Raw genomic sequence first — 22,717 nt, 5'->3', positions numbered from 1 at the left:
CATTTGTGGTCTGTGAGGAAAAAAAAAAAAAGAATGGAAAAGAGCTAATTTTGTGCAGCTTCTCTCCGTGGTTGCCTCCAGATGATTCTGAATTCTTAGAAGCATCCATGGAAAAAAATCTCTAAAAAGCCTGAATTTAAAGTAATACCTATTTTTAAAGGCAAAAGGTACTACATAATCAAATAAATACTGATTTATTCCTCTGTGTTGAACTTGGATGATAAGGAAAAAACCCCTCTGATTTCTTTAAAACAAAGTCTCAGCCATATTTATTTACATAGGAAGAGCCTACTGGATCAGACTAAAGACCCATCTAGTTCCACAGTGAGAAGTGCCTCACGAGGAGGACATGAGAGCAATAGCAAGCTCTTGTTAACAACAACAGAAACAACAACAACAACAGCAACTTATTCCTTATACCCCACCCACCTTGCCGGGCCTCCCCAGCCACTCTGGGTGGCTCCCAACAGAATATTAAAAACACGAGAACATTAAAACATTAAATACTTCCCTAAACAGGGCTGCCTTCAGATGTCTTCTAAAAGACAGATAGTTGTTTACCTCTTTGACATCTGATGGGAGGGCGTTCCACAGGGCGGGCGCCACTACCGAGAAGGCCCTCTGCCTGGTTCCCTGTAACCTCACTTCTCTCAGTGAGGAAATTGCCAGAAGGCCCTCGGTGCTGGTCCACAGGAACTTCTTTTATACCACATCTGTCTTCATAAGCCCTTAAACATGGCTACCTGCTGGACCCTTAGACTCTTCTTAGACAAATCAGTCTTCTTTACAATATCATTGTCATTCCCATGGCAAAGGTGTTATAAAGGATGTTTTTATTTTGTTTTCTTTTGGTTAATTCTGAGTGCTATTGTAGTAACTTTTTCTGTGAAAGTTGCAATCTAGCACTCAGTGAACTGTTTTTCAGCGTTCAGGAAGATGAAGCTAATTACCCCTAAAAACATAAAACATGCCACATATATTTATATCAAATACTTCAGTCCTGACGAAACCAAATTTAGCAACGAAGAACAAAATTACAGTAACAGAACACAAAAAAGGAGGGGGGAGATTATGAAAAGATGATTTATAAATAAACTTTTCCTCAGTACATTTAGTAGGTGCACATCTTTAACTCTTTTCTTAATAAGTGATCTTCATAAAAAAAGGTCTTCCAAAATTGCCCATACCATTGTAAATTCAATACAGTTTTAGAAGATACTGTGTTTACTGCTATTTGCTGCTCTTAACATGGATGCTGCAACTTACTGATTTCCTTTGTGAACAATTGCTTTAAAATAACCAAGGAAGATACTTTTGAGTATTTAGGGTGGGTATGTGGCTGGTTATAGCTTTAGTCTGAGCAAGTATTTCTTATCAGAATGGTTGTACTTGGCAGCAAGATCAAAATATATATAACATACCTGCTCCAAAAGTGTGGCACCGCCAGTACCTGTCCCTCAAAAAGTTATAAATTCTCCCTAGATTTATTGGCGTTAATTACCATCTGAACTGAATTTTGTGGAAACTTCCCTTACGATTATATGAGATAATGTGTTAAACATTTTTATATGTTATTAAATAGTCAGTTCAAATATTTTCTAGTAATTGGTCTCCTGTAACACCTTCGGAACCTCACAATATAGAGAACCTAGAACCTGCTGATACCACCCTAGTCTCTCACTTGAGGCATGCTTTTATGGAGCTTCCTCAGCCTTCTCACACCATTGTACCCAAAAGCACTCAGTCAGTTGGACTGCACATACCTAGGTCAAGGTTGCAGTAGGTTTAGTTTGGTGAGTTTCTCAGGGATCAAAAGGATGACAAATGGGACACCCTTCCACTCACTCTTCTTTCTCTGGCCTATACACCTCTCCTCTTCCAGCTGCTTTAACACTTGATTCTGCTGATTGAATAAACTGGCCTTTTGAAGGCATTTGGAGTTGGAATTTTCAAATGACTTTGTGGCTTGCTTTTCACAAGTCGTTCAGATGCTTCATTTATGTCAATTTGCCATCATCGCCAATAACAGCTTTGTAGCCTTTACAGCAAGAGGCTGGATGTGAGTCATAGGACTGTCTGTATTCCATGCAAAGATGCTTCAAAACAGAGTTTACAGAAAATATAATATTCCAGATTAGGTTGAAGGTGTAATGAATCCGCTGTTGTCACAGTTCAGGAATATGTACCCCCTTCCCTCCAAAAGAAAAAAGCTACAAGAAAGCATTCAGGAGTATTCATCTCAGGTAGGAATCATAAATCTTTCTTGCTTCACTGATTCTTTCAACGGCTTATGATCTTCACAAATTCTACCCTCATTTATTTTGTTTGCTTTTCAGCCTGTGGAATTGTTGGCAGGTATTCTGGTACGTTGGCTTGCCCCCATGAAGGGGATTGGTAAGCCATAATTTTCGTTTTCATTAAAGTTTCCTTTCACATAGGGGACAAGGTTGGGCAAAGGACATCTTGTGCACAGTGAAGCAGCATTCGCTTTCTTTATGATTTAGCTTCTTCATACTTAAGGGCAAAGTCCTTCCAAGTACATCAGATGTATTTTCTCCACTTCAAGTGGAAAATGGATTTTATAGCAGTTACTCCTGCTAACTTATTGCTTGATGATATTTCAGAAAATGTTAAAATTATGAGCCAAATCTATCTTTTCCTATTGCATACTACACAGCAGCACCCCTCCACCAGTAGTTTTTGACTGGAAAAACTTAAGAGGGTTTTTGTTTGCAGTCAAGTCAATGGAGCAACCGATGGCATGGGTCATGTGTGGCATCCCCATCACTGATTCCCCCGCTCTTCCTCATACCTCTTACCTAAATTTACTGAAGCTGTGCTTCTTGATTCTTCATGGTCCCCATCTTGTTTTCTGCTGCCTCTTACACCCTCTTCTGTGCCTCAGTGGCCGCTTCAAAATTGCTGCATTCCACATTTGGGGGACTATGCAGCATAGTGGGTCTTTGTAATAGTAATAATAATAGTAATAATAATAATAATAATAATAATTTATTTATACCCCACCCACCCAGCTGGGCTTCCCCAGCCTCTCTGGCCACAGGCACACAAATTTACTTATTTTACATTTCTATCCCACCTTTTTACATTTCTATCCTCCAAGGATCTTAAGAGAGAATACATAGTTCTCTCCCTCCCCATTTTATCTCCACAAGAGCCCTGTGATGTGTAGACTAGTCTGAGCAGCAATGACAAACCAAATATTATCTAGTGAGCTTTATGGCAGAGTGAGGATTTGAATGCTGGTCTTGCAGGCCCTAGTCCAACACTTTAACCACTATACTGCACTGTGATACAAAGTGGAAGGTGTGACTTGTCAGTATGAATGCAACATGCCAGCTATATATTGCACGCTTCTGGATGCATAACAATCAATGCTGGTTTTTTGCTGCTGGCCTGAGATAAGAAGTAGTATATGTGCGTGTGCGCGCACACACACACTTTTTTCCCCTTGGAAAAAATGAAATTTAGCAGAAGGAAGAATAAGCATTTTTCAAACATCAGACATGAGAGTTACTGTGTAGCAAAATCTTATTACTTGCTAGAATCTTAGAAATTGAGAGATAACAAGAAATATTTAAGTTTTATTGAAGATGCATGCCTTTTAAAATTCAGAAATATCTTTCTTTTCAGAGCTGCAGAACATACATTGTCCTCAGAATGGTATCTAATTTCTTACTGAATGACATCCTGGGAAAGGAACATGTATATTATCAAGAGAAGGACGGTGGGCACTCTGATAGCTTTAAAAAATTGATTACTCTAAGTCAGAATTTCATTCCTGGTTATTATCCTTGGTAGCATCACTGTCTGTAAGACTGCAAATCCAGCGACTAAGCAAGTTCAGCACGGTCTACCAGACATATATTGTGATCTACAGGATGCTCACCCCCTTTTTACATCCCTGTCTGAAATGAGGATTGTTCCCACACAACCTTTTACCTTTGCTCTCCATCCCTCCCCATGCATCTCAAAGAGAGGTTGTCTATGAGAAACTATTGTTTCCACTGCTTGAGCAAGAAAGTGGCTCACACAGAAGGTGCTGGCCACTTAAAGATGCTGCTGGACTTCTTACCCATATGGGAAACCAAGTGGCATTTTTCAAGGATGGGAAATTGGCCCCAGCATTTCCAGAATCTCATAACCTTTAAAGCCCTATACGGCCTAGGACCCTCGTACCTACGGGACCGCCTCTCCTGGTATGCCCCACAGAGAAACCTACGGTCTGCAAATAATAACATCCTCAAGGTTCCAGGCCTCAGAGAGGTTAGGCTGGCCTCAACTAGAGCCAGGGCCTTCTCGGCTGCGGCTCCAATCTGGTGGAACGCTCTGTCACAAGAGACTAGGGCCCTGCGGGACCTGACATCTTTCCGCAGGGCCTGCAAGACAGAGTTGTTCCACCAGGCCTTTGTTCAGGGCGCAGCCTGACTCCCTCCTCTGGCAACCTGCACAGAATTTTGCTTAATCGGTTGCCATCAATTTGATTTTAATTAATTTTTATAATGAAATATTTTTAGAATGTGTGATTATTTGACTGTTTGATTATTTGATTGTTGTTAGCCGCCCTGAGCCTGGCTTCGGCTGGGGAGGGTGGGATATAAATAAAATTTATTATTATTATTATTATTATTATTATTATTATTATTATCATCATCATCTTGATTTTAGCTGCCAAACAGCCCCAACCCCTAAGGGATGTGCCTGTTAATCTCTCAAATAATTCAGGTCACTTCCAAACTATTGCCGTTTTAGGGTGGTTTTCTGGCCAAATCCAGGTATCACAGTTAAAATCTGCATTAGTATTTGCACAGTCTTAGGGATGCTGTAGTGCAGTTAAATAAATAAGGTTGGGCCTAGTTAACCCAACAACATGCATTGGCTCATTATTCTAGATTTGGTTGCAAATATAGCCTACTGGGGTCTTCATGAATCTATTTCACAGATTTAAATAAATGGTAATGTCACAGCGCTGTTAGACTAGATGTTGAAGTCAAAGAGTTGTTAGACTAGTTGAGACTATTTTGGAAATTACCTTGAGGCAGAAGGTGCTGTAGTTGTATAAAGTGGTATTACTTCTTATTTAATGAAAACTGGGTGGAGATTTCATAGAGCTTGAAGGGAGAGTGTGGGATTCCTAGTGAGAAAGGATAGTCCAACATGAATGATGAGCTGACTTGCAAAGGAAAAACTAGTGATTAATGCTTGACTGTGTTTGGGCAGAATAGCCCATTAATAGCAGGTACCATAGCAAATAACATGTAAATATCTTTTGTACCAGATGTGTAAATAAATTATGTGTGGCATTGTGCTATCTTCTGGAGAAACCATTCCATCAGTCTATTTTCTAAAAACCAATGTCCGTTAAAGTAATTTATTTTCAATCAGTGCTCTGAAAACACTGTCCTTATTCATTGCATAGCTGGAAACATCAGCAAAGTTAGTCGTTTCTATTTTGCTGATGCATTTATTTCTATGCACACAGCTTATGCTAAAGTAGGACATCCAGCACTTTCCAGGCTGGATGCTTTCCTTCCCATCCGCTCTATATCTGCCTTCCAGTGCCCCCCCCCCCCCACTCTCATGACTTTAAATATAGTCAGTGCTTTTTTCTGAGGTATTCAAGGGTACGCAGTACAGACACCCAAAGGTTCAAAGTGTGACACTTACTGTAGCAACAAGGTGAGTGCTGGCACCTTTTTCTTTTAAAAAAGCACTGAATGTAGTCAACATGCATTACAAACTCCACTGGAGAAAACTGTGGTGGGAGAGGAGATTTTAGAGCAGGGAAGGTTTGATAGGAAAAGTGTTTTGCAACTCCACCCCAACTGCATTGCCACTTCCTTTCACCCTGACTGGGCAACTGTGACATGGTGTGTGTAATAAGTAGTTTGGTAGCCAGGCATGCCATTTGCCCTTGTGTTACTGATTCTCAGCCTTTAGATTACTAGTGGTCTTTTTCATTCAAATAATTCTTTAAAGAAATATAAAACACAATTCATTATTGGTAATCATATCTTGCTTTGAAACTGCCTAGAAAACACACAAGGAATTTTGATAACTGGGGGTATTAGAACATCTGTGTTACTGCTAATTACGATTGGTCATACTTCAGTGGCAAATTAAGTCTCTTATGAAAATTTTCTGAAATGCAACTGAATTACGTGAAGAAATCCTTAATGTAGAATCCACTTGCTTACAAAGATTTATGTCTCACATTAGTATTAAAGCTAAACAACTAGTTTGTAATTTATGCAGTAGTTTGAGTGTATTTTCCATTTCTTAAAAAGGAGGGGAAAGTTTGGCCAAAAAAAAGCATGCAGAATAGAAGAATTTGGCTCTTTGGTGGAAAAAAAACCCAATGGTTTTGGTTTGGGATAAATTAAGTGGATTTAAACCTTTTAGTTTTTGCATACATATAGTGGTTTTAAAATAATCTATAGCACAACATTTGCAATTATGGCTAACCTCATACTGTATTAACTTTTTTGTGGCTGAACTGTTACAAAATCAGTGTGGTTTCTAGAATATCCTCCCAAATCCAGCTGTTTCAAAGTACTAATGTTGATAACCATGAATTGCTTCCCCAGCCATGGGCTCTTATTTACAAAATTATAGCATCTGGATGTCTCCTAGGATTTCCTATTTTCATTATTTTGCTGGTGGATATTTGTTTTTACCAAGAATAGAAATTATGCATCCCCAACACATACCAAATAACATTATAGTTTCAGTTCTTTGACTAGTTTCGGGCATGAACTGCAAGTGTGCTCTGCCGCTCTAAGACAGCCTTGCTGAGTTCTGGCAAAGCCCTTACATACTTAGGTGCTAGAGACCATGCAGTACGCAGGCTGTGCAAAAGCCCTGCTTTGCAGCTGTCCTAGCGGCTCTGACAAGTCCATTTGGAATCTTCCCTTTCAGATTTCTTTAAAATGTGTCATATGGCTCACAGTGTCTTGTGAAGAAGACTGTAAGATTTATTTTGAAAGGTGACCTTTTAAAAAGAAATAGCTAAAATAATCAGTACAATACTAAGTGCTGATTGAAAAACAACTACAAACCCTACAGGGAAATGCCAGTCATTTATTACTTTGCCCCCAAAGATTACTGTTGTATTTCACCAAGCATGTGTTCTACTACTCCATCACCCTAATCATGTGGCAACCCTATGATTATCATTATGAAGAAGTGCATTTGTTATCATGAATATGCCACATGACACAGTGGAAACTAAGGAAAAGGGCAGATGAGGCAGGGATAGTGAGCCTGTGGCCCCCCAGAAGTTGGAGAAGTACATGCCATGCTGGCAGGGGATAGAAAGAATTACGACAGTACAGTGGTACCTCTGGCTATGTACTTAATTTGTTCCGAAGGTCCGTTCTTAACGTGAAACTGTTCTTAACCTGAAGCATCACTTTAGCTAATGGGACCTTCCGCTGCCGCTGTGCCACTGCAGCACGATTTCTGTTCTCATCCTGAAGCAAAGTTCTTATCCTGAGGTACTAATTCTGGGTTAGCGGAGTCTGTAACCTGAAGCGTATGTAACCCGAGGCACCACTGTATGCCTCTGAATGCAAGCTGCAGGGAATCACAAATAGGGAGAGTGCTAATGTGTCCATGCCTTCCTTACAGGCTTCCCATAGAGATCTGGATGGCCACTGTGAGAACAGGATGCTGGACTATATTGGCCTTTGGACTGATCCTGCAGGGCTCTTATTATGTACTTATGCACTACCAGGCCAGGATAGCACAGATTGCAGGATAGCACAATTAGCACAGATGTTTGATTTGAGAAGTGTCAGTTTCTACTTCAGCTCTTATGCAAACGTAGTTTAATATTTAGGATAGTACAGTCTTAATTGATGGGCAGAATCTTGAAAAGGAGTGCTGCATAGCAGTAATTTCACTGGCTTTTTCTGCATTCTCAGAAACTGAATTGAATATAGTATCTATGACAGCATTGATGATTTGGAACTTCGCCTTTGAGAAATAATTATTTGAACTGAAATAGGCAAGGATATAAATCAGCAGAAAAGAGATAAGACACCTGGCCTTGACAGATAACTTCAAAACTGTTCAAAACCCTGGAAGATTATAGCAAGCTATATTTACATAATGGTCTGATTTTGAGGCATGGCTAGGTAAAAGGGTGTGTATGATACGAAATAAAAGGGAACCTTATTGTCTCAGGCTGAAGGAAGAGAACAATACTCATCCCTCCTCAAACAGGTCTTTTGTACTATCATTATGGCATTAGATGAAAAATATACGGATAGGGGGTTGCTCCAAATTCAGGTGGTACATGATCTGATGGCCAAGCCACACATTACAGGATGTGGCAAAAAGGAGTGCAAGAGCATGCACAATTCTGCTCATCAGCAAGTAATAATAATGATTACATGATACAATTTCACAATATGTGAGGGAGCCTGATTAATTGATTGAAAAGCTTGGGGATGTTATCATTGAATAATCATTTTGACTTGTAAAAATGCTAATTGTGACTAGAAAATTGGTGTCTTGTCTAGATGGCCTAGAGTTCCACATTTCCAATTCAATAATGTACTACTTTAATTGTGTAGACTTGCAACAGAGGTCGCCAACATGCAGCTGTGATTGCTAGTAGCTCCTATGGTGCCTGCAAAAATCTCAGTAAATTTCCCGTAAAAAAAAATCTGAGTGTACAAAAAGACTGTCTAGCTCAGCATCTCCTTCATTGAATGCAGCCCCTTAAATATGCCCACATTTCATTGCGTTCCCAGATAGGACACCCACCTTCGCATGTATTCTGAACAGAGGGAAGGTGTAAGGAACTGCTGTATGTTATTTTCTCCATTGACAAGGCAGCCATGAGGAAGTATGCCTGCACTATTTTGTGGCCTTGTGTTTTCCTTGTCTTTGAAATGTGGCAACCATTTTGTGGTATATCTCATCCCCATGACAGTCATTTTGTAACAGGTATGCACAACCCTTTTTTCAAAATTCCAAACATGCCCATTGGTCCCTAAAGCTTGATGGCCCCTTATTTACAGCAATGCTTGCTGTGTCATATAAATGAAATAAAGTTTTCTATGATTTTGGAGCTATACACTAACTTCTAGATCAAGAATATGAAACAACCATGGTGAATCCACAATTTTAACCAACCCTTCACTTACCGGTATATGCTGAGGTCTGGGCAGAAATCTCTAAAATTCTGTTTGCGTTGTGAGAGAAGCATCAATTAGTGTCAATGGAAATTTCTCTACTAATGCAGACAGCAGATGTTTGGGTGGTGGATGGAGAGGGAATTTTATTTGACCATAGCAGGTGCAAAAGCATTAAAATCTCCCTTCCCTCCATGCATAAGCTCTGACTACTAGGAGCCAAGACAATTTCAGCCTCCAATTATTTTTTTTAGGGTGTTGGAGCCCTTCAATGTTCAGAGGAAGTCTTGTGTTGTTGCATTGGGCTCTCCTGATTGTCTGGCGCCTCTGCCTCCATAGTCCCAATCTTATTCAAGTCTAGGCAATGGCTGTTTTCTGTTAAAATAGAAATATGTGATGTTAAATAAATTTGTCTAATGTGGCATGTTGTTTGCTCATCTGCTTGGAATAGTAAAGGCAGACAGTGAAGTATTCTAAAAATACTTACCCCTGAAAAATCTCTCCACAACTCATTCTGGAAATAACATTCTAAGGCAAACAATTTCATTTCACTTGAAATCATATCCCACACACACTACAAAGGCTCAGCTAACAATTATGTATCAGAACCATTCACATTCCTTTACAATAAAGAAAAAGAAACACAGGCCACATGAAAAGCAACAAGTATCTTGCCATATCTACCAAGAGATGATCCACATATGACAGAATGAAGTAGATAGCTGAGGAAGTACAATATAAGCTTGAACTGTACTACTTCATATTGCAGGCGTGGGAGTGGGGTGTAATCTTTTTGAATACTCTGCAATGTAAAAAATATATCAATCCTAATTTTTTTGCACAAAGATAGTGGTATGGTTATATAAGATTAGTTCTTTATTGGATATGAGTTATGATTTGTTTTGGAAGAGGTTGTATGATGTGTCAAGTAATTGATAACCCATATTTCCCTATCATTTTATTTATTGCATAAAGTTAATTTTTAAAGTTGTTTTAAGAGTATGCGGCCTACTTTAATTGCATAGCCTGAATTTGCTGGTGTATGATTGAATCATACCCACAAAACAGTGGCAGTCTGGAAGTGCCTTAATATATCAGAGAGACTGTAGCCCTCTCCCTGAGCTGCTGCCTAACATTGAAGAGATTTTGATTTGAGGGAACATTTAAAAACTGTAGTTTCAGTTCAGTTTGGTGTGGTGCAGTCCAGAATGCTACCGGATCAGTCTGTGCACCTTCTTTTGTACAACTTGTATAAAGCAGAAGTTTTAAAATAATGAATCTCACTTACAGTTGTGCATTGTTAGATTTATAGAGAGAACTTTTATCAGCCTTTTAATTGTATATTTACACCAATTCTGGTGGGCCTGTTAGTTTAATTATTAAGATTATTGCATGGCTACTTTTAACAAAGCATCATCACTAAGCTGGTTGGCTCTTTTTGAGTGTATATATAGCAAAGGAATGGATTCAGGCTTGGTCATGCTTAGAATAGACTCATTGAAATCAATGGGACTTAAGTTAGTCGTGGTTAACAAGACTTGTCTATTTCAATGGGTCTGCTACAATCATGAATAGGCTTGGCTCCAACCCAAAAATATTACAGGGAACATTGGCCTGTTTTTGTTTTTTATATCAGCTATCTCTTTTCAAAATGATTGTATTAAAAATGACTGCATCTAAGGAGCAGAGAGTTTATTTTTGAGATGTTAACACAGAACATTGAAATGTAGGATTGGAAAAATGTTCTAAGGTTACAGAAGCATACTCACCAATAGGATGGACTTTATAGTGCATGACTGCAATTCATCCTTCATACATTGAAATCTCGCCCCCCACCCCTGAAATTTCATTAGAGATAATGGAATCTGTTGGTCTTGTATCTTTATATGGCTAGTTACAGATAGCTAGAAACATAATAGAGTGAATTGAGTGCATTTTTAAAAATTGGAATATACTTTAGAAGTCATGATGATGCAGTTTCAGGGCCTGGTATCTCCTATATGAAATTAACATTTCTAGGAAAAACTGCATCAAGAGATAGCATTTGAGAGGTGGGCCACTTTGAAAGATTAAGGATTTTATGTAACCTTCAAAATACAGTGTATATAATATTTTGGGCAATTATCCTTTCACTGCATTATTATCCTTTCGCTGCTGTTATTATTAGGTTTTCTCCTTGTGTTAATGTTTGTGTGTGTGTATCCCCCAGCCTGCTTCTTATTTGCATCCCACTGTGTCCGTCCCCCCCCCCCCATGGTTATATTACGGCATATTTAATATAATCTATAAAGATGTTGAGGGTCTCTGTTAAGACATGCAAAATACAGTTTGAAAGTTGGCTTTATTAACAGGCAGCAGCTGCCATTCAATTCATATCTCTGTCTTTTTTTCTATGCACCTTTTTTAGCGGGTTAAATTACTTACAGATTTCAGTTGAAAAAGACTGCATACATCAAACTCCTAGATATTCTCAGATGTTTTTACTATAGGTTTGATTAACCATGTCTCAGATTAGAACTAGTATGTGATCTGAGGCTAGTAGAGTAGAGATGTAGGACCTGTGGTGCCCTAGATCTTCTGGAGGGTATGAACACAAAGCATTTCCTACTTATTATGTGTGATTCCTGATGGTTGTCATAGTCAGAACTGACCTACTGAAATGGACTTAAATCTTTTGATTTCACTGGATATGATTACTCCGAGTATGATTGAGTTAGATATCACCCTGAATTTATAAATTGCTTCATCACTGAAAGAAAGCAGTGCATAAGGCAATGCACAATAAACCCCATTAAGAATACAGATATATACTGTTGTCCCAAGCATGGTATGTCTAGTTGCATATATTTTCCATTAGATTATGAACACTTATATAACCCTCGAATGAAATATATACTTATGGGTTAGAAATGGCTCCTACAAGAAACATCTGGAACAAGGGCTCAGATCCCAGATGTGGCAATAGAGTTATGAGGAGGCCATCCAGCTGACTTGTGCTGGCCTGAGGACTAGAAATTCAATATGCCGGTGCATCTAAATTTTAATATACAGTCTATTAGGAACCAACCAAACTGTTAGTCATCCCAAATGCTTCAAATAAAAAATGTCAAAAGTCCTAAAAGAAATTATGTCTTGTCATGAATACATTATATATATTTATTATTTACGTTAAATATGAAAGTATATTAGGCATATAAATCCCCATAGACAAAGTTTACTATAACCTCAAACTGCTGCAAATGTCCCTTATGCTTTCCAAAACAAATAAAACTTATTCAAGTGTTGAGCTTTAGCCTACCTGTTCTTGCATATCTGCCCAAAATAGCCAATAGTGCAATCCTACACACATCTACTTGGCAGTAGAGTCAATGGGGTTTATACTCCTGGGTAGGAGTATATAGGATTGCAGCCTGAGCCTATGAATACCTTAGAAACAACAGATACAAAACTGTCAAACGTATAGGTCCTATGTTATAGGCAGTCTTAAATGCTCCAAAGCAAGTTAGATAGTAAACACATGCTTTCTTATCCTTAGACATGAGATTGATTCATCTGCTTACACTACATCAAAGTTATGTTGACTGTCAACATAATAGCTGAGCAGTGCAACACAGCAGTAAGTCCTACTTTGCAGAGTTGCAGACGACTTGCAACTACTGTACATATATTCTATGCCAAGATCATACTGAAATAGAACAGAGCTTTTTAATACTAGTTTCTATTTCAATACATTGTTTTCTTTTAAGATGTAGGATCATATCACTAGAAAATGATGCTAGTAATTGCCAATGCCAAACTCTGTCTGGTGGTCCTGAGTAGTTTTCAGCCATGTCAAGTGGGCCCTGGGGGCAGAAGATTTTAGGAGCCTTGGGGGGGGGGCTGGCTCATCCATACAATGTCTATTATATGTGTCCAAAACAAGGTTTCTGGTCTAAATTTGTCTAGCCTCAGTTTCAAGCCACTTCAGTGCATTGTGCCCTTTTTACTTCAAGAGAGGCATAATGTATCAATAGTGCACCTTGCATAATATCTGTTACGCCATAGAAAATCGTGCCTTTGGCCAAGTTGATGTATTTTGAATCGTTGAATCGTTGTGTTTGTCAAGGAAAGAATAAATACATAGCTATCTTTAATGTTAGCTTCATTAACACTTAGTACTACCATAGAGAGTTTACTGCCCAAGAACAATCCAGACTATTGACCACTCCAGTGTATTTCTGGAGTGACACCATTTGGTTTGCCAGAAAACAATGCAAACAAGCGAACAAGCAAAGAAACCAAGATTGTTGAAATAATGAATAACCCTGATTTCCTACCCCGCCCCGCCCCCGCCCACGGCACTGAACTGTGTTCTTTGATCTTTTCTGTTCTGAGTGTTGAAACATCTGCCAAGAAAAAACAACTTTTGCTGAAACACCAAAGTCCCGTTTGTTCCACTCCAGAGATGAAAATGCATTTCTCTCTTTACACAGCAGCTGAGATGCAACATGAAAGCATTAAGGCTCAACGAACCAGTGGCTTTTCCTGCTGTTGGTTTTACTAGCCCCTTTGTTGGTGTGAATATTGGATGGAGTTTTACTTCTGCTTTGATTTGTGCTTGCAGAAGCTGTTGTTCCATAACCATAAAGCTGATTCCAAATGTCCGTATTTTGCAGTGCTTAATACCTGAGCAGTTTGCATGCAACCTTTCCAACATTGATATTTGGCGTTCATTCTTCAGTCTCCTAATGGTGGAGCGAGCTTGAAGCCGCCACTCTCTAGCAATTCCAATGCGGCCAAAATTGCTGTCTCTGCACTACTATTAGCCATGTGGGGGACAGCAATTTTGAGCATATGTAGATTTGTGGTGGAGGGCCAGGTTAAAGCCTTCATTCCCCAGGTATCCCAATATCAATATCATTGTCCCTGGCACCCAGTGATCTTTTCCATGTTGCCCACTTAATGGCTGATCAGCCTGGCAGTCAGGAAGAGTGCACAGGGCTCCCTGAATCTTGGAGCCCTGAATGAAGAACAGCTGAGGGACGCATGTAACCCATGGACTGACGATTATCCACACCTATCCTAGGGTACAAGCCTGATTCCACATTAGTCAAGCCACACTTTGTCTAGACAAAGAACAAACCCTGATGTGTATATTGTTGGGAGAGGGCCCTTATTTGCTCATTTCTACTGTAGGGCATCCTGACCTTGGCACTGTATTTTTTTGGCAAACAAAATCCTGCAGTAGTGAAGCTTGCTTGACAAGGGCACATGAAATTCTTCTTTTCTTGTATCAAAATCACATTTGTGGTGAAGCACTCCCTACTCAGTAATTAAAGCAAGAAGTATGGTGAATAATGCTCAATATTCTCCTCAACATAACAGTACAAATGAGTTCAAATAACTAAATGCTTCTCAGCAATAATTCAGTCTTCCAAACACTAATTCTTGGCAATTTCTGCAAATTAAACAACTGTGATCGTCTGCAATGCAAATGCTACTGGAGCCATTATTGCTCTGGAGAAGGCTTAATGTCTTCCTGGATTTCTACAATGCTAATGGATTAATGTAAAACGTTCCCCTAGACTCACTGCATAGGGTGCTTTTGCAGGCTACGAGGGTAAGCCTCAGGTCAGAATGCCTGTCTTCCCATAACAAAATAAGTTCTCAGGTCAATTCAGCCCTTCTTCTATTGATCTTTGCCAGGGGTTTATCTATCAGACACAAATCTCCTTGGGTTTCCTAAATTATGGAGACCAGACTCATGCCTGAAACTGATAGAGAGATGTGCAACTATTCTAAAGCCGCTTCCATATGCTTTGGGATTATTTTCTAATCCTTTCCTTCTGTTCTTAAATTAACCATATAATTTGTACCATATTGGATAAATCCTTTAAGCTATCTCCTCAGATTCACCAGCTGTATTTTGTACATAAGACAAAGAAAAGCTCAGTTGCAAAAAAAATACTAGTTTCATACAGCAGGTTGCTATTCATACAAGCTAGACTTGAAAAGTAGAATCACAGGTTTAATCCACATTCGTATGTGAATGCCGACAAATCCAGATGCATGTTGTAAATGTCTGAAAGTAGGCATTTAACCATCAGTGGAAATCACATTTAAGTGACTGTCAACTTTCACATGGGAACATATTCACAGCATTTGTGTTTAACATCAAACAGGACTTTGGGCAGGAAACTTACATCAAGTATGGTATGTTTTATGCCAGTTCCTTTGCTTGCTTCCGCGAGAATCTAGTTATGTTATCAAGCTATTTTTGAATGGATGTCATTTCTACTTGGGTACTCTCATTGGGTGGGCTATGCCCCCAAAGGAGATCTATGTATGTGTGTTTATCAGTTACAGTTTGTGGTGTAGGCATGACTTGATAAGATTACATTTATGGACAACTTTGGTGGGGTGGTTCTCCAAGCTTCAGCTTTAGCTAATATTAGGTACTCCATAGTGCACTGCGATGTAGATGGGGAGTAGCTTTATCAGAGCAAGTGGCAGTGCAAAATTGCAGACGTAGGAGCCTGATCCAGAATGGGACCACTGGAGGAAGCAAAGGGATTTTCAGAAAATTCCACCCCTAATGCAGAGTTGTGATTTATGGTCATGGTAACCAATTTGTTACAATTGTATTTGATTGGAGCTGTCATCTCGATGCAGGATGAATGAGAAAAGCTGTCATTCGTTCACCAGTGACAATTTCCTGTAAGTGGAAACTTTTTTTCTACTTGAAATACTGGCAGCAGAGATTACAACAGTGTCTATACTAAAAAAAAAAAGTTGAAGGCCTATTAGACTAAGACAGTAGGATGTAAGAGACTCGATCTTTACTAGTTTTAACACATGCAGTGGAGCCAATTTTATTCCAGTGGGCCATTGGCTCTCCTTAGTCATGTAATGGTGTTTTAATGCTTGACTGTACTGTTTCTGTTGTGTTGGTAATTTGTTATTTTCTATTATATTAGTGCATTGATGATATCGTTCACATTTTGCAAGCTTCTCTGTGTAGCTTTTGAAAGAAGCGTCGGGTATAAAATACAATTAAATAAATATGTGGTGGTGACTCTAATGCTTATGCCATCATATTCCACATACACAGTTACAAAAAGCAAGGACTGCATCCTCTGTGGCAAGAGCTGTGGTCACCTGTCTATTACCTTTCAGGCATGGGTCAGCCTGAAAGGGAAGAACTGGGGGCTCACTGATCCATCCTTTCTAGTTGCTGGTTCAGTCCTTTTTTGAGTGTGGCACCTTTTTCTGTCACCTTACAGTATGTAGAATTGCAGCTAACAAGGAAAAAATGGGGGCCCATATGGAATGCACTCTCATTCCTTCCTTAGCAGGTGCAGCCAGCAACCTTCCTTTGCAGCCATAGCTTGAATTCAAGCTATGAATGCAAAGGGAAGAAAAGGCAAATTGGGAACACATTTCTAATTCTTGCTTTCACGTGGAATCATCTGATGCCATATGATTGACAGGTGGGCCACAACTCTTGCCACAGAGGATGCAGTCTACCTGTCAAAATGACCCACAAGAGTGTGTGTGTTTTGGATCCATCCCACCAGCCAGATCCAGTTTCCAATCCCTAATCTATGTGATTGCATGACTGAAGGACATCCTGCTTAATATGTGAGAAAGTCATCCCACTTCCAAGTGGGATGGTGTTGCAGTCAGATCACATGTCCTCTACAAACAGCGGGGGCTGGCGAAGCCCCGTGTCATGGCCCTTGACAGGTTAATCCAGTCAGCCGGGGAGGCGTGGCTTACCCCTTTTAAACCGCAGCACAGCAAGGGGATCTCCCTCTTGTTAGATTGGATGAAGCAATATATTTATCTGGAAGGCTAGAAAAATGGGGCGAGGTTAGTGAATAATGTTTCTCTCTCATTTAATTTCCCAGTGTAAATCCTTCTCCCTCCATCTGTTGTTTGACCTGCTAGGTAGACAAAGAAATACAGATACTGTCTTGTGTCTGTATTGTTCTCCAGCACAGCAAATAGCAAACAATTGCAGCTCTAGTTCAATTCCTCTCCATCTGATCTATTTGGGCGCTCCTGATTTTTTTAAAAAAGTCAAAACAATAAAAACGTTAGCAAGCCAGAACTTCCAGTCATGGATCTTTTGCATAACTTGAACTTTGGCCCTAAAACGATATTTGGACTAGGGACTGTCCTCCCAACTGTGGCAGATTTCAAAAAGCACCCAAAATATGAAAAGTAGGCAATATAATATACTTAGTGCTTATAATAATAACATGACTTTTGGGTGGCATTTCTTTCCACATATCTGTTTCTTGAGCTGCTGTAGTTCATATGTTTTTTTAACACCATGTTGTGAATGTTCATGTTGTGTTTCTTGTGGTGGTTGTCTTGTATCTTCCAGCTCTTTTAAAAGACAATGTCTACAGCATGGAATGCAGACACAATCTGGAACCACTCAAACTTGATTTCAAATTACTATGGTGGAGTTTCTTCTAGAGTTCTGGCTCTCTGCTTGTGGTTTTGCCTCCCAGCAATGCTTGAATGTGGACAAACTGCCGGCCCAGTTTCTGTCTTGTCTTTGCTAGTAAGCTTATTTCCTCTTTCTGATGGAATAGGTTCTACAGTTTTCCATTGTAAAGTTGTTAATCCTCTCATCCTGCTGTGGTTTCACATGAAGTTTTACCCAACAAATATAGTGATAGCTAAAGCTCAGTGTGGATTTCAGCTCTATGATGGCCAACTTTTTGTGATCATGTTCTCATACAAAAGTTTTTGAAAACCCAAGACTAAATCTGACAGCAAACTGGCAAACAGATATTGCTCTTCTGTCATTTTTAGTTAAAGAAAAACAAACCTTGTACAGTCTTAAGCTTCATATATGTGTGTAAGAGAAAGAGAAGTCCTTCTCACTTGATCAAAGAGCTATAGATCTGTCAGTTTTCATCTGTTTATTAGTACTTTAATTTCAAATTTTCAGATCCTTTTCTACCCACATAGGCTGACGTCTGTGATGGAGAATACTGTGCAGGGATCATAGGGAAGAGCCTATGTAAACAGAGCATGCTCCTTGAGACAAAATAAGGTATTGCAGTACATAGTAGGATATGGGTATCTAGTAAGATTGCTCACCTAGCTTAGCAGCCCCAAAGAACAAATCACCAAAAAGCTTTCAGAGGTCCTGAAATACAACTAGTGTTACCATATTCATACACCTGAACCCTGAATGCACCATTTCTCTTCACTTGGGAACTTGGAATGACAGTGATAAATGAAAGGGAAATAAACAGACCATGTATTCCAGAAATATGATCATGTTTCCTCAAGATTTATGAATTATGTAGAAAACAAAGAATTATGTAGAAAACAAAGACATAGAGTAGACCCACGGAAATAATTGAGACTTGAGCTAGTCTTTTTGAAATCTTAAACCCCCAAAGCTTTTGAATTTTTTGTGGGTTTTTTTTGTGGGGGGGCTGTATATTGCAATGACGGTGGCTTACTCACCTGCACCCGTTTTACAACCCCTTGTCTGAGACAGCCTTTTATTATTTAAAATTGTCAACAATTGTCTCTTCACTGAGTTCAAGTGCATAGATCCTTAATGTTTACTCACATGATTTATGTTCTGGATCTTTATCATCCTAATGGCTGTAGGGTGAATAGAGTCAAATGAGGACAGGACTCCAATATATTTAGTAGTGTAGAGGTTGGAATTTATAAAATTGAAGCTGGAATATTACAACAAGCTGGCAAAAGGAATCGCCTCTTTGCCATTTTACTGGAAAAAAGAAGACTTTATACAATCAGTTGTAGTAATTGTTCAGTTTTCTGGTTTAGCACTGCTTTGTTTCAGGTGTTAATGTAGCAGAAAGATAATGTATAAATTATACTTAGGAAAATTAAGAAAACATCAAAACAGAGGAATGTGAATTGTATAATTTATTTTCCCAAGCGATTATGATCTTTGAGTTTAAAGGCCCAAATAATCTAAAAAGTCAAGCACACACGTAAAATAATGAACTTAGATGAACTAGACACTGTTCATCGTTCAGCCCCCAAAAGAACTTAATTCAAACTGAGTGAATGGGCAATAAAATTGCAAATGCAATTCAGTGTAAACAAATATTAAAGTGTAGGAGCAAAAAAATCTCTTTTCCACATATACACTCATGGAGTTTGAACTGGTGGTGACTGACCAGGAATGGGACCTATGGGTTGTAGTGCATAGCTCGGTGAATTGCCAATATTCCCAGAACCATACAACAGGCATGAACTTCTACCTAACACTGTTCTCCACTCCATTCTAGTTTGTCAACAACTTTCTTGGAAAGAGCCCAGAAGTGGTTCAAATGTGGCTTTGGTTACAGTTTTAGTACAGTACACAGTGCCTTCAAGAAAGGACATAGTTGCCATGGCTTGCCCAGTCTGGCTTGTATTAAAACACAGCAAGTATAAAATGCTCAATAATGCTTTTAGGCTTCCTCTATCATGGACTGGCATCTAGATGTTCTGCCTTCTCCCACAAGTTCTGTACCTGCATTCTCTGCCTTGTTCAACAGATTCTGGATTCCACATTCTCTACCAGAGGCTCTTAGGTATAATTTTCAGAAAACACCACTTGAGGAGAAAATGAACCCTTGGAAGCACTACAATTCTGAAAATAATAGCCACATAATCAAATACATCTTCTGCAGAGTATAAACTTAAAGCCATTACTCAGCAAGATGGCTTTGAAAATAATTGCTGTAATTCTGATGACAAGGAAACTAGACCAGCACAGGGGGATCAGTTTACTCTGCTAGCCTTGTAGGGCTCAGCTACCAGGCTTGGTTTACTTCACCCAGTTGTGCTACTATTTGATGACACATTTTGGGCAAGTGCTAGTTGGAAAGGAATACTTGCTGGCTTGGTGTATCCTCACATTTGGTCAGGCCTGCCCGGCTCATTTTGGGTACCATCTAATCACCCTCCCAGCAGTGCAGTTCATTACACATCTGCCTGCTTTGCCTCTTCCTGCTTTGCCTTGGGTAGCAACATTCAGTTTTTGAGCAGAATCTGAATGAGGTATTGGGGGCTTTCTTATGATGGTCATAGGTCCTACATTACAGAGTGCAATTTTCTATTTAAAGAGCTTTCAGGGGAGAATCCTCTACTGAAGGAGGCTCTTATGTGGTACAAGTCTAATTTCAAGATAATTATATGAAGGGAGAGCAGAGACCTTGAAGTTGTCCATCAACAGCACCTGGTAGATGACTGAGAAGACACAGAAGTCACTTGGTCGCAGTCTTCCCCACTATGATGAGATGTATTTTGTTTCTATTTAGATTATAGACATTATTTATAAATTTGTATTTATTCCCATAAATTAGCATATGCAAATGCCATAGAAGCTTGTGTCATTGTGGGTGGCGGGGGTGGGGGTGGGTGGATGCCTAAGCGGCCACATGAGACCCTCTGTCATTGTTACTCTCCATGGAGTTTTTTCTGTATCCCAGGACGGAGGAACAGTGACCATTCATTAGTAGCCAGCTGCCCTGAGCCAGCCACTTACTGGACTTAAACTGTCTTCCTGAATTATACACTGTCCTAGTTGCGCCTGCACAGTACAAACCACAATCCTCTTTGCCTAGGGAGTCAGATGACCCCAAAGAACTAATCTACTTGTGTAATCAGTAATTATAGATTTAATATTGTCTCCAGTTATGATAGTTAGAGCTAAGATTCCACTGTTTAGCTTATTCTTGTGGTTACTTTCCTTTTCCTATGTAGTGTGTATGCTTCTTATTCTGGGCCTATATATTAAATAAACAAGAATTTAACAGTGGCAATGAGAAAAAACCCCAGGTATGCCATCCTGTGGAAAAACTGGGGAATTTAATTCAGAAACAGAAGAATGGCAGCAATATGTTGACATACTGGGCCACTATTTCCTTGCTAATGTAATCACTGAGGTGACAAACAAAAGGCAGCATTTCTCAGTGCTTGTGAATGTTCAACTTACTCCCTTTTAAGAAGCTTGTTAAAACCACAAAAGCCAGAGGATAAAAGTTTGGCAGAGTTGCAAAAGATCTTGTCTGACCACGATATTCCAAGGCCAAGTATAATTGTGAAACGTTTCAAATTCCATAATAGGAGGTTGAAGGAAGGTGAATCTGTATCAGAGTATATAGCTCATCTCTAAAAACTTACTGAACCCTGTTCTTCTGGAAATCTGGAGGGAACGTTGAGAGACAGATATGTGTGTGGAATTAGTCATGGAAAAAATAAAAAGCAATTACTGGATGATAGGGATCAGACCTATGATAAAGATGGCAACTACCATGGAAGCAACGGTGACAAATGTACAGGATTTGCATCTTGACAACAGAGAAACTCAATATAAGTCTATAAGTCAAGTCTGCAGCCCACAGCAGATGTTTAGAGATCTGGAAAGGTGCTTTTGTTGAGGAGGAATGCTGTCAGCCTATGTTGGTAAACATTGAATGTCCCAATGCTATAAATTCATAAAACCTAGGCATTTAGGAAGAAATCGTGAAGGAGGTTGTCTGGTTCCACAACCAAGTCAGTCCAAGAGAGAGACAAGAAAACAAAAAGCTTATTATTTACAGAAGGAGAGGGGAGAGGAGGCAGATTAGAAGATCCGCTTGGTTTACTGTGTAATAGAAAAAAAAGGAGACTTATACTGTAACTGTGCAGTTCAGTAATCAACCAGTAGGCATGGAAATACTGTAGAGTCAGGGGCTTCTGTTACAGTTGTCAACGAAGAGAGTTACCAACAATGTAAAGGAGGCCTGAGTCCATTGGCCAAGAGAATAATGAAACTAAGGACTTACACTGGCAGAAATCTCCCAGTCCTAGGATCAATAAGTGTTCAGTCACATACAAAGGTCAAGATAAAGTCTTAAAGGCTTTAGTAGAAAAGGAAGAAAGGCCAAACTTTGCTTGGTTGAACATGGCTGAAGTAAAGTTGAGGTATAGAAATTGTCAGACCTCTCGAGATCCACCCTAAAATATTTCAAGAAGGAGTAGGTACAGTAAGAGGAATAAAAGCCAAGATTTATACCAGTAGGGCAGCCAGCCAAAGTACTGTAAAACCAGAGCAGTGCCCTGTGCTCTCACAGGGAGAACTGAAACAGAACCGGGTAGATTGGAATAAGAAGTCATAATCAAATTTATAAAGTAGACATTTACATCATTCCAAGAACTTAGTACTTGCTCGTGTTGCTTGGAGAAGGCCTCCATTTTAAAAGTAGGACATGTCCCAGGCTTACCAGCAGATGGAACTTGAGGACTGCAAGAAATTCAAGTGTAACAGGTTGCCCTATGGAGTTTCATCAGCCTGAGATATATTCCAAAGGGCCATGAAAAAGCTCCCAAAGGACATCCTGGAAGTTGTGGTGATGATTGATTACATTCTCCTCATCACATGCAAAAGAAGATCAGGACCATCTTACAACACCCAAGACAGTATTTGCTAAAACCATCCTCTTTTGAAGATTGCCCTATGCAAATCACTGGGTTTTTAGAACATCTGGATCTGTCCCCTGTAGAGGCATTCCAGATCAGAATGTAGACTCAGCAGACTC

At 39.5% G+C, this 22,717-nt stretch overlaps 1 protein-coding gene across 4 annotated transcripts in view; it reads left to right on the top strand.

The window, feature by feature from the left end:
* Nucleotides 1-22,717, top strand: part of ESR1 (estrogen receptor 1) — a 195,081-nt gene that overhangs the window by 57,337 nt on the left and 115,027 nt on the right. The window contains exon 1 of one of the 4 annotated variants that reach the window (XM_081905164.1): nucleotides 2,150-2,243. The exons of the other annotated variants lie outside the window; for them this stretch is intronic. Within the exon in view, the coding sequence (XP_081761290.1) occupies nucleotides 2,151-2,243 (93 nt within the window). The 5' untranslated portion in view covers nucleotide 2,150. Of the gene's footprint in view, nucleotides 1-2,149; nucleotides 2,244-22,717 lie in introns of those variants that run through there. 4 annotated transcript variants of the gene reach the window in all.

The sequence above is a fragment of the Podarcis melisellensis genome, assembly GCF_964234715.1.
Source record: "Podarcis melisellensis genome assembly, chromosome: 3".
Lineage (NCBI taxonomy): Eukaryota > Metazoa > Chordata > Lepidosauria > Squamata > Lacertidae > Podarcis > Podarcis melisellensis.
Note: the sequence above shows the minus strand (reverse complement) of the source record. Positions and strands in the feature narration are given on the sequence as shown.